Here is a 15,304-nt window from a genome sequence, read left to right on the forward strand (position 1 = left end):
GCAAACACAGGCTAAATAAAGACGCACAACCTTCCCTCCACCGACTGAGGCCTGGTCTCCACGGCGACGGAGCAGCATGTGTGTGTCTGCACAGAGAGAGGGAGAGTAACCATGGCGACGGAATTCCATTATGTCTCTGCCTATTCCCCGACTGCTCGCAAGCAGGTGAAAGACTAACTGTTGGTGTTGCTATGGTAACCGGCGTGAGAACAGTTGAGGGCGCGCGCTGTTGTTGTTGTTTCTGGTGGTACGGTCCAAAAATATCAGGCAAACTGCACTGTAAAAACACAAAATGTTTGGTATAATTTCTAGTGCAAATATCTTAGTACACTTAGAATATGAAAAAAACTGACATAAAAGTAACTTTTCAGCAAGATATAGGAGCTTGATTTAAGTCAATAAACTTAAAACATGGAGAAAAAAGTACTTGTTCTGTTGGTGGATTATTTCACTTCTAACAAGATATTTTTTTCCTATTATAATCTGGCAGTGAAACCACCGTAGTACTTTTTCATCAATATTAAGGAATTATTGACTTACATCAAGCACCTATCTTGCTAAAAAGTTACTTTTAAGTTATTTTGTCTTATTCCAAGTGTACTAAGATATCTGCAATAGAAACTAGATCAAAAATAAGATTTTTTGTTTTTGTAGTGTGTTTGTCTACCTTGGTAGAAATAACAATACATCTCTCAAAGGAAAAGAGAAAGCTTATAAAATAACTTTTGATTATATTTATGTGTGAATGAAGAAACAACATGCATTCTTCATGGATTTTCAACACAGTCTGCAGTCTAAGGAGAAAAGTAGCATTGAATGTGAAATTTTAACTTTTTTATTTGTGTTCTTCTTTGTGTTTAGCTGTTGGTAACTGACTTGTGGTCATTTTGGCACATCTATGTGTGGTTATATCTAAAAAGCTCTTCGGTTTGTAATCGAAATACATTTAATTCAGTTAAACACAATCAGATTTGGATATAAATTCAATAGACAGACAGATTAGTTGTTGATTAAAAATTATACTATGGAGGTGATGCTGTAACTAATGATTATTTAAGTATCAATTAATCTATCAATTATTCTGATGATTAATTGATTAATCGGATAACAGAAAATTCCCAAATTTTGTCATTTTTCTTTTAACCACTTAAGACTTTTTTGCAACATTAGAACTACATAAAAATGCAAAAAAATTATTAAACTCACTTTTATGTAATAAACATTTTATTGCCTAAAATGCAATAGACGATTTCTTTAGTGATCTATCTATCTATCTATCTGTCTGTCTGTCTGTCTGTCTGTCTGTCTATTATAACTACAGTTTTTTCAGTAAATTGCCTCTTTTTCTCTCTGTCTACTCCAGTTAACGATTAATCGATTACTAATTCAGTTGAAGGTTATTTCAATAATTGATTAATCACGATTAATCTGATTTATCCCTAATCCAAGTTAATTGTAATTCATTAAAATCAGTAAAATACAGTCAGATTTATATTGGAATACAATTGTGTTTGGTGCAATTACAATCAATCAGTCAATTGTTGTTGATTTCATTTTTTGTGTTTTCAGTTGAAAGTTTTCAACATTTTCTGTTGTTGTGCCAAAAAAACAACAAGCTGCTAATTTAGAGTTTCAACACGTCCAGCAAACTGTGCACCATTCACTAACAACCTGTGAGTTTTCATGCATTTTCTGCTTCGTTTGCAACATTTATCGCCTTTTTTCAATTATTATTATTTTTCTCAGCAAAGGAAGGAATTATAAATAGAACTGGGCACAAACATTAGGACAAAACGTACTGAAGGAAATGTTTATTTAGGAATCATAAGACTACGATGAAGTACAAGCACATGAAAATAATTACAAACACACATGCCACTAAAAATTTCCTACTAACGGTGACATTTATTTAATCACATGTACTTATTCTCATACAAGAAATGATTTGGGCTTTTTTGGGGGAGAGCGTTATTGTCTGCATTGTCAGACTTCAGGCAGCGAAACAAAAAAGCTCGGCTTCACTGCAAACGACAATCAACTCAATCTGAACCTTCAGCCTCGGCAAGCTGCAGAAAAGGTCAGGCTGCAAAACCCACATGCTTGCATAACCTCCTTCTGACAAAGACAGTGAGGATCTTCTGTTTGTCGGCCGCGCCACCTTGCAGAAGGTGTTTCCGCTTGCAGCCATCCTCATTCTGACTCGGTGTTACATTCAGATTCTTGATGCTCTGCACAAACCTGAAGTTGTTATTTTACAACTTTAAAGACTTCCACACATTCATTCTGTGATCCTCTTAAAGTTCACAAAACTTAAAACAAGCTATAAACTATTAAGTTTATAGATGTATATTTTCACTACAGGTTGTGTCATAAAAGCCATAAAAGTACCACTTGAATGCATACTTTACCTTATTTTCTTTTGGTTTTGTTAGATTTTTATTTGTAATAAGTATAAATAATATGCATTCTTCTGCGTTCATTAGATGGTTTCTTTTAAGAAGCAGATTTTAGTTCCATTAGTCTTTTTATTTTTCATAATGTTGCATCAGACTTTTTTTTAATTTGTTCTTACCTTGATGTTTGTTAGCATATTAGCTCCACTTCATTACCAAACTAACTTTAAGCTAAAACGCCTCAACTGGGATCATTTGAGCTTCTGTCGGCTCAAATACACTGCAAAAACACAAAATCTTACCAAGTAATTTTGGTCTACTGACCAGTTCTTAATATTCAGAGATCTTTAAAACGACAAGATAAAGCAAAACTTCAAGAGTGTGTGAAGGAAGATATCGAACCACAGAGCATTTTATGGCAGATTTCTTTTCTTTTTATATGTTTGAGCCACACTGTAAAAACACCAAGTCTTACCAAGAATTTTTGGTCTAGTTTCTAGTGCAAATATCTAAGTGTGCTAAAAAAAACCCCGAAAACTAACTTTCATGTGACTTTTCAGCAGGAAATAAGAGCTTGTATTACGTCTATTGGTCCTATTGATGAAAACATAGTTCCATTGTCAGATTATTTCACTTATGACATTTTTACCAAGTTATAATTGAAATAAATGGAATCAATATTAAGGAATTATTGACTCAAAAAAAGTTCTTATCTGCTGAAAAGTTACATGTAACTTAATTTTGCCTTATTTAAAGTGTACTAAGATATTTGCACCATAAAATAGATCAAAATTATTGGTAAGATTTTGTGTTGCATACGGCAGCACTTTACTTATTTAAGCAAGTTTCAGAAACGACAGGCACGTCCTGAACCTTTGCTGAAGGCTGCTAAAACATGAAGTGAATCTGTTTGAGGAATCTGGAAGTGAAATATGTTTGCAGTAGAATCAGCTGAAGAGAGAAGAGTCATTGAACCAAAGTTTAATCTCAGTTGTTGCTAACTGCGTCTTAAAATGAAAAAACTAACGTCTCAATCATTTCCTGTTTTATCTTCTGTGGCCAGTTTTACTAACAGATATGGGACTGTGCATACTTTTTGTTTAGTTTTTATAGGCTTGCTGCTCTAAGCCTGCCCTGTTTCTGATTAATAAGACGTGCATTGTTGTGCAATCGTAGTTTTCAGTTGTCAGTGTTTTTGATGAACAGATGGGCAGAAGTGATTTGATAACTGTTCACACCAAGAGTTTCTCAGCCTTCCTCAGATCACTGAGTTAAATCAAAGGTGTGTGTGTGTGTGTGTGTGTGTGTGTTGGCGTGTGGGCGTGTGTGGGGGGGTGTGTGTGTGTGTGTGTGGTTATGGAGGTGGGGCGGGTTACTACATTGTCCTCCAGCCTTTCTGTTGTATTTTCGATCTTGTGCAGAGTTTTCATTAGACCTTTGACGTGAAGTTTTCACATTTCGGCTGCAGCACAACATGCCGTCGGCCTCCATCGCCGCTTTGTGGCTTTCACCTACACTATAAAAACACAACATTTTATCAAGTTTTTTTTTTTTTTTTCTGGTTTCCAGTACAAATATCTTAGTAAACTTTTCAGCAAGAAAGAGGCGCTGGTTTTATGTAAATAATTTCTTAATATTAATAAAAATGTCCTAGTTCCATTGGCAGATTATTTCACTTATAAAATGGGGAAAAAATTATTGTTTTAAGTGAAAAATATATTAATAGCTTTATTGATCCAACTAACATTTGGGAAGTTTGGTTTAGAATTTATGCGAGAGTATTTTTGCTCTAATTTCTTGTGCAAATAGCTTATTACAATTGAAATGAGACAAATCTGTTTTACAAGTAATTTTACAGCAAGATGTAGGAAATTGTTTTAATCAATACTCCCAATGTTGTTTTGCTGCCAGATTATTGGAAAAAAGTAATAAGTGGAAAAATCAGCCAGTGGAACAAATACTGTTCATCAATATTAAGGAATTATTGACTCAAGACAATCTAATACTTCTTGTTGAAAAGTTAATTGTAAGTAAGTTATTTCATTTGTACTAAGACATTTGCAGTAGTAACAAGATAAAAAATACTTAGTAGTGTTTGTTTTTGCAGTGTACTCTTTACCTTAACTCTGACATTAAAGTATTTCCTCTGTGTTGTTCTGCTTCTTTTTCATCTTTTGTTTCTCTTTCACCTTTATAAACTGACAAACATCCGTAGCAATCTCATTTTTTTCTAACAGAATTATTTCTGTGGAAATAAATGATTCCAGATTTTATGGCTGCATTGTCGTCGTCGTGAAAATGCTAACATGCTAAATCTACTTCACATCATTGTTCATCTTTAGCTGTTGTCCCATATTATCTGCATGTCTGATTCCTTATAAATGCAACTTATTTCTTTTTTTTCCTTTGTGAAGGACAGTCACCTCATCCCCCCTTCGCCCGTCGTTCATGTCCGAGGATTGTGTGACGCCGTGGTGGAGGCCGACCTGGTGGAAGTGCTTGAAAAGTTTGGCACCATCTGGTAGAGTTTAACTTTTAAATATAATTTATTATTGCCTTAACTCAATTTTATCCAGTCCACTAACCTACTATATGAACATGCCACTAAACAGGGATGGATAATTTAGTGAAAACATCTAATTAAATTAATTTTCTTGCTTAAATTCATCTCAAGCTAAACTGTTTAGAGACAGAGCTTCTTACTGATTAATCCTTTAACTGTCATTAGGGCTGGCTGATAAATCAACTTTATCGATTAATCAAATTTTTGTTTTTTAAGAAAAAAACCATAAAAATACACATTTTTGGAAAATCTGGACTTTTTTAAAAATAATGTACTCCTTGGGTTTCCACAGCTCAAAGTGTTTAAAAGCTTGTTTTTATCTGGACTTTAAATTCAGGTCCGCTCTGAATCGGAATATTAATCAGGCTATGATTTTTTTATTCATAATCACGAGAATACAATAGTAAAGTTGAAATAATGCAAGAATAATAATTATAATAGGAGAACAAAGTAGTAATCTTATGAAAACTCGAACAACAAAAATAACAAAAAATGAAAATGAGCATCTTGTGAAGTTATAGTTTGGTGTACGTTTTACAGGTAATACTTATTACTTAATAGAAATGCTTAATCTTGCCAGTTTAGTTCCTCATGCAAATATCTTTGTACACTTAAAATAAGACACAAGTAACTTATAAGTAACTTTTCAGTATTTTTCAGTTTAAGTAAATAAATCCTTAGTATTGATGAAAAAGTGTTATTTCCATTGGCAGACTATTTCACCTATAACACAGGAAAAGTAGATTGCTATAAGTGAAATAATCTACCAGTGGAACCAGCACATTTTCATCAATATTAAGGAATCATTGACTCAAAACAAGCTCCTATATTTTGCTGAAAAGTTACTTTTAAGTTATTTTTGTCTTCTTAAGTGTACAGTACTGACATATTTACAATAGAAACTAACCAAAGATACTTGGTAAGATTTTGTGTTTTTGCAGTGCAGTTATTTTACAAGTGAAAGTAAAATATTTTACTTAATAAAGTAAATTTTCCCAAAACAGTACTAATGTAAATGTAACTAGTTAGTACCCAACTCTTGACATAAAGCATTTTAAAGATGTTTTATAGATAAATATTTGCTGAACAAATTGCCTGTTTCTGAGTGGACAGAACCAGTTTGTCTGTGTTTTACCGTCTGTTTTCCCCCCTCAGTTATGTGATGATGATGCCCTTCAAGCGTCAGGCTCTGGTGGAGTTCGACAGCTTGGAGAGCGCGGAGCGATGCGTGAGGAGCGGAGGCAGCGAGCCCGTCTTCATCGCCAACCAGCAGGCCTTCTTCAACTTCTCCACCAGCCAGAGAATCACCCGACCCACCAACTCAGACGACCCGACCAGCAAAAACAAGGTTCTGCTGCTGTCCATCCAGAACCCGCTGTACCCCATCAGCACTGTGAGTGGCTCAAGTGTTCCTTATATTTAACCAAATTTGGTTTAGATTATCCTTTAATGAATTAAAATATCTAAAGAAAGCATAATTGATGCAACATATATAAACATGTAGCTGGTTTTAACGCTGTATGCACTGTATAATGGCTGCCACAAAACTGCAAAAACACAAAATCTTGCAAAGAATTTTTATTCTAGTTTCTAGTGCAAATATATTAGTACACTTAAAATAAGATAAAATTAATTTACAACTAATTTTTCAGCATTAAATAATTCTTGAATATTAATAAAAAGTATTAATATACTTTTTATTTATATAAAAAGTATATTAATACAAAGTTAAATAAACTGGTAGATTATTTAACTTTGAACTTTTTTCTCAATATTCTGGCAGCTAGCCCTTTTTCATCAGTATTGGGAATTATTGGCTGAAAAAAACTCCTATATCTTGCTGAAAAGTTACTTGTAAGTAAGTTTTGTCTTCTTAACTGTGCTAAGATATTTGCACAAGAAACTAGAGGTAGAATACTTGATAAGATTTTGTGTTTTTGCAGTGTATGGAACATAAATGTGAAAAATAGTTGCCAAATATTTAGTTGGATCAAAAGAAAGATGGTTGTTTAGTCATGTGACTAAAAAACCGACTCAAATTCATTTGATTTACATGAAGAAAACTTGGTGACAAACTTTAAATGTGTGTTTTTTGTTAAGTAAACAGTTTAAGTGTGTGTTTTTTTGTGTGTTTTTACAGGATGTTTTGTACACTGTGTGCAACCCTGTGGGTAATGTCCAGCGCATCGTCATCTTCAAACGCAACGGCATTCAGGCCATGGTGGAATATCCTTATGATCACGTTATCATCAGTCTTAACATGACATCATTGTGTTTATTTCAATAATATAGAAGTTCTATCACTTTAGATTACTATTGAGCAGCTAAAATAATTTTTTTTTTAAATGCACCAAAGGTTTGTTTTAAAAATATTATAAAATAACGTACAATTTTTGAAACCCAGGTGCTTTCAACTTATTCATTTTAATATAGCTGAAATTGTTTAGATTATTATTGAGCAGCCAACATTTTAAAAGATGCAATAATAGTTTGTTTTAAAAATGTTAGAAAAAAAAATAATTTTGTGGTCAAAAAGTGCTTTGGCCCTCATGGTAAAAAGTTTGGACCCCACTGTCACATGTGAATGAACAATCCGTACTCAAAACATTTTTTATTGATGTATAATGGATTACTGTTCTTTTTGCATTATAGCTTTATATCAATTTAATTCACCTAAATTTGTTTAATTTTAACTGTCACTTGTTTTGCTTGTAGAATTTAATATTTTGTGGCATTTTTGAGGATTATCTAAAGGGTTTGGAATCTCATCATTGTGGCTTGATAAACGTGGGGGGCCCAAAACTATATCCCGCTCCGGGCCCCCAAAAAGCTAGAGAAGGCCCTGACCAAACTCTATTTTTTATTTTTATTTTCTCTTTTTGTCATGAATCACAGACAACATTTATTGCAGGGAGTTAACAGCTAAACCAGCAGAACAAACATGTTTTATATTTGTTTTTTAAGCACCTACAGTGTGTTTTTGCTATATGGGCTATAGTTGGGAGGTACTATTTTCATCGTTGATCTCTGTGTAGGAAACAACACGGTAATGACACAGTCACACCGTTTGGTTCACTCACTTAGCACGGTTTCCATAACAACCAGAAAGAAAGAAAAATTGTTTTGGTGTTGCTGTTGTGTCAAAATAAGCAAAAAAACAAAGAAAACATCAACACCAGCAACTCAAATGGCTGTTTCCCGATTGGCTGCTTGTCGTTCTGCTGAGTCATCCTTAACAAATGACTCAACATTTCAATCCGTGGAAGACGCTCAGAAAGCCAAAATGGCTCTAAATGGAGCAGACATTTACTCCGGCTGCTGCACGCTGAAGATCGAGTATGCTCGGGTAAACACACTCACACACTGTCCAGCAGACACGCGCCCTGGTGTACACACATGCATGCATCCTCATCCTTAAGCCCACGCACACACACACCCACCCAGAGGTGCTGTGCTCTGTCGCCCCCTGCAGCCCAACAGACTGAACGTCGTCCGCAATGACACCTCCAGCTGGGATTACACCAAACCCTTCCTCCTGCACCGAGGTAGGACAGCTTCAGGTTCTGCTCACACACACACACACACACTTATACATACACACACGCACCCCCACACACGTGGCTGCTGTCATTTTCTGTGAGTATTCAGAAATGTATCTAGTTTGATTTGATAACTGAAGTAGTGCATAAGTAGTGATATTTCAGTCTTGTTTACTTCGCTCTCTGTGTGTTTGTAATGTCAACAAATAGTTCAAAAGTTTTATTTTTTTAAATCATTTCAGTAATTAAAAATAATGTGGAATCGCAACTTCCTGTTTGTGCCGCCTGTGATCAGTTACAGTATAGATGATGGGGTATTAGGAGCATTGCATTTTAGATTAAGAAAAAACCCAGTACATTACTGCCAACAAAGTCTGAAGGAAATTTCTTAGTTTGAAAAGTCAAATATCTGCTAGAAAAAAAATTCAGAAATTTTCAAATTAATCTCAGAAATATTCCAGGAAAATAGCTTAGAAATTCCTGGGTTTCAAAAGACAAAAGTATAAATAAATAATGATACATTTTAATGTTTTTTAATATATTTCTGAGCTCATTCTCAAAAATCTTTTCCAGAAAATTTTTGACTTTTCACACTCAGAAATTTTCAAGTTTTTTTAGAAAATTTCTGAGAATAAGCTCAAATTTTTTTTACATTTTTCTAGCAATTTTTTTAAATGTCTGAGATCAATGTTAAAATTTCTTATTTTCTTGGTAGAAATGTTTTCTTTTACTATTTACAATGGCCTTAGTATTCTATCATAGTTACAACCAGTGTTGGGTGATTAATTGACTTAATCAATTAATTTTAGTTTTTGAAGATTTTTGTCTTTTCAAATCAGAAATTTTCATTACCTTTCTAAAATATTTGAAACTTATCAAACTCAGAAATTTTCTTCTTTGTAGAAAAATTCCTACTGATCTCAAAAAAAAAATTTCTAGCAAATTTTTAACTTTTTAAACTCAGAAATTTCCATAGTATTTTTAGAATTTTTTAAAAATTAATCTTAAAATTTCTGAGTTTTTTGTGGAAATTTACGCTTCTTTTTTTCTCTCTGTATTGGTCATAATAGTCCACCGTTTTCAGCTCAGGCTGGGAGAGAAATCGATGTCATCAATTAATCAAACTTTAGAAGATTCAAGTTTTGGAGAATCTGGATTTTTTCCACCAATGCTCTCCTTGTGATGTCGGCGCTCCCTGTCTTTAGCTTTAAAAGCTTCTCTTGTTGTTTGTTTCAGATCGGGGGAAGGGAAGGCAGCGTCAAGCCATCCTGGGAGAGCATCCATCCAACGGCTACGGTACGGACTCTCGCTCTTCCTCCCTCCCTGAACGTTTCCTTCTCCTCCTCCTCCTCCCCGTTTGAAATCCCTCGTTATCTTTGCTCGTCTTCGCAGGCCCTCACTGCCCCCTGCTGCCGCTGCCTCCTAACAGCCGGTACAGGAGAAGCCATGAGCCGGTGCCGGAGCTGGTTTCCTACAAGCAGCTCGTCCCAAAGACCTTCTCCTCCACCCGTCCCTCCGCCCTGCTGGGCTCCAGCGCCGTCGCCATGGTAAGCAGCCTCCATCCCAACGAGATGAACTGCAGCCGCCTCTTCAACCTCTTCTGTCTCTACGGCAACGTGGAAAAGGTCTGTCTGAGTTTTTATTTATTATTAAGCATCTTTTTAGTGGGACAAACAAGATAAACATAATTTTATGAATTAATTTCAGGGTTTCACCGGTGCTTAAAGGGACAGTGTCATGTATTTTCCATCAACTTAGTGCTTTATTGCACAATCAAGTAACTTAAGTTTGTAGTCAACATTATCTTGTATTATTATCATTTCACTTTTTAATAAATTTTAGATGTACTGTTCTAGGGACAAGTGTTGAAAATTAGCTTATGCTATAAGCACTATGATCCAAGCATGGGACTGCTGTCTTATTCAGTTTTTCTCTGTTAACGTGTGTCTATCCTCATCAAATAAACCTAACAAAAATAAATAAATAAAAATACTGCATATATCAAACGTGACCTAAAAAACATTTGACTTCGTAATGTAACGCTTTGAAATTGGGTCTCTGTCTCTTTAAAAACTCCTGCTCTTTCTGAAACCCACCATCGCTTTTCTATTAAAGATGCAGTTTCTAACTTTTAGATTAAAAAATCTGTTTTTTTTAAACATATTTGTTAAAACTAACACCATGTTTTGACAGTGTAATACAAGACAAATAGTATGTGAAAAGATCGTCTCCTCCATCTTCTTCCTGAGCTACTATTAGTGTCTGAAGACACTAATAGTAGCTCAGGAGCTACTAGCTCAGGAGGCGGGGCTTAGTGCTGTCAATCAATCATGTATTTGTTGTTTCTAATTAGCACTGGGAGCACTGGGAGAAGGCAGTTATTGTTATGTTTTGTTGTAAACATTCTAATAGCTCTAATCCACAAAGTATTTAGAAAATGTCTATTTTGAATCTTTTGACAAGATTATTGTTTCAGCCCTAGAAGTCCATGTTTATATAAAAATATTATTTATCTGTATTTTTGATTTATCTGTTCTTATTCACATCTTAGCCTTACAAAGTGTTTTTATCTGGCCCTGACTGGTGGTGTTTACAGGTGAAGTTTATGAAGAGCATTCCTGGAACGGCGCTGGTGGAGATGGCGGATGAGTACGCAGTGGACCGCGCCGTGACCCACCTCAACGGCACCAAGGTGTTCGGGAAGAAACTAAACGTCTGGTGAGAACGAGACCCGCTCAGGGTTCAGGGCTGAGATTGTGGCTCAGAGTCACAGCAACCCAAGTACAAAACCACTGTATAGATTTTAAAATACTCCGAATAATAATTTCTACTTCATATAAGTAGAAAAGTCAACCATCCATTTCAGCCGCTCCACCTAAAAAGACTTTTAAAGATTAAAATTTAACAAAATAGTAAAAATCCTGGTTGCTTTAAACAATGCAGTTGATTTATGCAAATCTTTTTATTATTGAAGTAATTTTTCATATAAAAATATCTTACTGTGCTGATAAAAAAAAATAGGAAGAACACAATGTTATCGCCACATATTATCAAGTATTGTTGGTCTAGTTTAAATATCTTAGTGCACTTGAAATAAAACAAAACTAACTTTCAAGTAACTATTCAGCAAGATATAGGAGCTTGTTTTAAGTCAATAATTCCTTGATGTTGATGAAAAAGTACTAGATATATAGGCAGATTATTTAACTTCTAACAAAACATTTTTTTCATGTTATGAGTGAAAAAATATAAATAACAAGTAGCTTTTCATCAATATTAAGAAAATTTTGACTTGTACCAAGCTCCTATGTCTTGCTGAAAAGTTACTTGTACTGTATGTTAGTTTTGCACTTAGATGTTTACACAAGAAACTAGACCAATAATACTTTTTGTTTTCGCAGTGCGATATTATGTCACATTCTTCAGATTTTTCTGATCGTTTATTTCTGTTTTCTAGTGGTTGTTTTTTGGTTTTGGCATCCGTTTGTCCCTTCCCAGTGTGTCCAGGCAGCAGGCGGTGATTCCCAGTCAGGTGTTTGAACTGGCCGACGGCAGCAGCAGCTACCAGGACTTCAGTCTGACCAGGAACAATCGCTTCAGCACCACACACAGCCACAGAAACATCATCCAGCCGCCCACCGCTGTGCTGCACTTCTACAACGCCCCGCCCACCCTCAACCAGCAGCAGCTGCTAAAAGTGAGGACAAGCAGATCAAACGCTGCTTTTATTAATAAAAACTTCCTTTATTCACCAAAAAAAACCATAAATCTCTCCTCTCTGTTTCCCTTCAGTTCTGTTCTGAACACAACGCTCCTGCCTTCACCAAGTATAAAGTCTTTGATGCCAAACGTGAGTTAAAAGCACTCATACACTGCAAAAACTCAAAATCTTACCAAGTAATTTTGGTCTAGTTTCTGCTACAAATATCTCAGCACACTTGCGATGAGAAAACTCCCTTTTCAGCAAGGTGAAGGAGTTTGTTTAAGTGATGTTCCTTACTATTCATGAAAATGTACTACCTCCGCTGGAAGGTTATAATGGCGACACTTAAGGGCAAAAGTAGGCAGGAAAAAAAGAGTAAATTTCAACCAAAAAACAAGGAATTTTCTGAGCCACAAGGTGAAGATTTTCTTGAAAAACCTAAAAAAAAATCCATCCATCCATCCATCCATCCATTTTCTGTGCACCCTTGTCCCTAATGGGGTCGGGAGGGTTGCTGGTGCCTATCTCCAGCTACGTTCCAGGCGGGAGGCGGGGTACACCCTGGACAGGTCGCCAGTCTGTCGCAGGGCAACACAAAGACATACAGGACAAACAACCATGCACACACACACACACCCCTAGGGAGAATTTAGATAGACCAATTAACCTAACAGTCATGTTTTTGGACTGTGGGAGGAAGCCGGAGTACCCGGAGAGAACCCACGCATGCACAGGGAGAACATGCAAACTCCATGCAGAAAGACCCCGGCCGGGAATCGAACCCAGGACCTTCTTGCTGCAAGGCAACAGTGCTACCAACTGCGCCACTGTGCAGCAAAAAAAAATGTTGTGATTAATCTCAGAAAATTTCTAGAAAAACAAGAAATTTTCTGAGCCACAAAATTTGAAAATGTTCTTGAGAAAACTTCCAACATTTTGTGATTAATCTCAGAAGTTTTCTAGAAAAATTGTGGAAAGTTCTGAGTTCCAAAAGTAAAACAATGTCATCTTCTGATACTCTGAAATTTTTGAATTTCTGTAATTAATCTAAACATTTGATTTTTTTCTGGCATATTTCTGACTTTTCAAACTCAGAAATTCCCATGCTTTTTCTACATTTCTGATATTAATCTCAGTTTTTGGTGTAAATATACTCTTGCTTTTTTGTGCCTACAATGGCCCTAATATGCTGTTGTAGTTTCTTTCACTTATAATATTGGAAAAATACGGTGCTATAAGTGAAATAACCTGCCAGTTGAACTTGTACATTTTCAACAATTTAAAGAATTTCTGACTTAAACCAAGCTCCTATACCTTGCTTGTCTTATTTCAAGTGTGCTAAGATATTTTGCACTAGAAACTGGGCAAAGATAATTGGTCATATTTTGTGTTTTTGCAGTGTACTGACTCTAAAATGCTGTAAATATGTGACAGTCAGACTTTTTTCCTCTTGCTTTTACAGCCAGCTCTAAGACTCTCTCCGGTTTGTTGGAGTTTGACTGTAAAACTGCTGCTGTTGAAGCTTTGATCATGCTCAACCACCACCAGTTTAGAATAGCTGGTAAGTGGCACAGAGATCAGAATAAATAAATAAACGTTTCTTTTTTTTTTTTTGTTAACTGTGAGGCTCGTTGTTTTAATCGTCCGTTTCTCTCTGACTTGCAGGCAGCTCCAACCCCTTCACCATTAAACTCTGCTTCTCAACTTCCACGCACCTGTGACCCAGAATCTAGATGGTTATCACAAACACACCTGCAGGAGAGATATTTAACTTCTCAACCTGAGAAGGATGAAGACTTTGTTTTATTTATAAAGTGTTTTATGCTTCTACATAATTTTTTTTAAATAAAAAACAATAGATGAAGAGTAGCAACACTTCAGTTTCAAGTCACGCCTTGTTTTCACCAGCTGCAGATTTGAATTAGCGTTTCAAAATGTCAGAAGAAACCATTGAAGGATGTTTGAATTTGAACTGAGAGCAAAGAATGCTTGTGATTTATTTTACTACTGAGGGCAGCAGGAAGCAACAAAAATAATCCTCTGGCTAAAAGCTGCAGCTGAAAACTGTTTTAAACACAAGAACAGACAAATAACAGCTGGAACATTTGATTCTGTACAGTAATACAAAAACAACATAAGAGTTGGGCTTTTAGGGCAAACCAGTCTGAGAAAGAAGTGGTCAGTTAACAATACTGGCTTTAATATTATTGTATCATTGTCATATTTTTAAAAAGGTTGGCCCAGCCAACGCTTCTATGATTAAACAGGTTTAGTGTGTAACTTTTCTGTTGTTCCTTTGGTTGTAGATGTTTTCTGCTGCATACCTGGGTTACGAAATATGACGCTAGCAAAAATAGGCAACGCAAACTAGAACTGGTGATCAATATTTATTATTTATATTATTATTGTTTATAAAATTATAAATGTATAAATAATGACCTGTTCGATGTCATCTAGGTTTTTAATTAACTGAGATGAAGCCCAAATGTAAAAGCTACTGCTGAGCCAAAAATTATTCCACAGAGTCATTCATGTTAAATAATATTCCACGGGCCGTTACCTAGCAACCCCAACTCCGGTGCCTAGCAACCTAAGCTAAGTTCCAGCACGATCGCTTAGCTGGTTTTACCGACGTAGTCGTAAAATGGCGTACACAGTAAATTTGTTGTTGGCTTACCGTCCACAAACTACTTGTTATATTCTTGTTGGTTGTGCAGGAGGGTCTTTTTCCGCTTTTCAAAAATGTATGGTTGTATAATTGCGCATGTGATGGCAGCCATTTTCATGTGCGAATGTAAACGTTGAGATTGGGGCGTGGCCAGCAGTAGCTTATTCTGATTTAAAGTGACAAGACGCCCTAAAACAGAACAACTGGGCAGGCTAAAATCTCATTATCTAAGAATAATTTTTCTATGATTAGGCTGATTAGGTCTATCCTAATCAGCTCCGTTTTTATGTTTCTTCTGGTTTAAAAATATTACTGACGTTTTTGAGCATCCCAGTCAGAATAACTGATTAATGAGAAGTGTATAAATAATTTTGGCATGTTTTTTGTTAAAATGTAAATAAAACACATATATTGTCTTAGTATCATTTGAGAGGTGTA

At 35.5% G+C, this 15,304-nt stretch overlaps 1 protein-coding gene across 1 annotated transcript in view; it reads left to right on the forward strand.

Annotated features, from left to right (window-relative positions):
• Positions 1–15,288, forward strand: part of LOC116720518 (heterogeneous nuclear ribonucleoprotein L-like) — a 19,070-nt gene extending 3,782 nt beyond the window's left edge. The window contains exons 2-13 of the mRNA XM_032563822.1: positions 4,808–4,914; positions 6,112–6,349; positions 7,097–7,182; positions 8,206–8,302; positions 8,429–8,501; positions 9,732–9,791; positions 9,888–10,120; positions 11,092–11,213; positions 11,994–12,192; positions 12,288–12,345; positions 13,661–13,759; positions 13,864–15,288. Of these exons, the coding sequence (XP_032419713.1) occupies positions 4,808–4,914; positions 6,112–6,349; positions 7,097–7,182; positions 8,206–8,302; positions 8,429–8,501; positions 9,732–9,791; positions 9,888–10,120; positions 11,092–11,213; positions 11,994–12,192; positions 12,288–12,345; positions 13,661–13,759; positions 13,864–13,919 (1,428 nt within the window). The 3' untranslated portion in view covers positions 13,920–15,288. The remainder of the gene's footprint in view (positions 1–4,807; positions 4,915–6,111; positions 6,350–7,096; positions 7,183–8,205; positions 8,303–8,428; positions 8,502–9,731; positions 9,792–9,887; positions 10,121–11,091; positions 11,214–11,993; positions 12,193–12,287; positions 12,346–13,660; positions 13,760–13,863) is intronic.
• The last annotated feature ends 16 nt before the right edge of the window (positions 15,289–15,304 follow it).

The sequence above is a fragment of the Xiphophorus hellerii genome, chromosome 5 (assembly GCF_003331165.1).
Source record: "Xiphophorus hellerii strain 12219 chromosome 5, Xiphophorus_hellerii-4.1, whole genome shotgun sequence".
Taxonomy (NCBI): domain Eukaryota; kingdom Metazoa; phylum Chordata; class Actinopteri; order Cyprinodontiformes; family Poeciliidae; genus Xiphophorus; species Xiphophorus hellerii.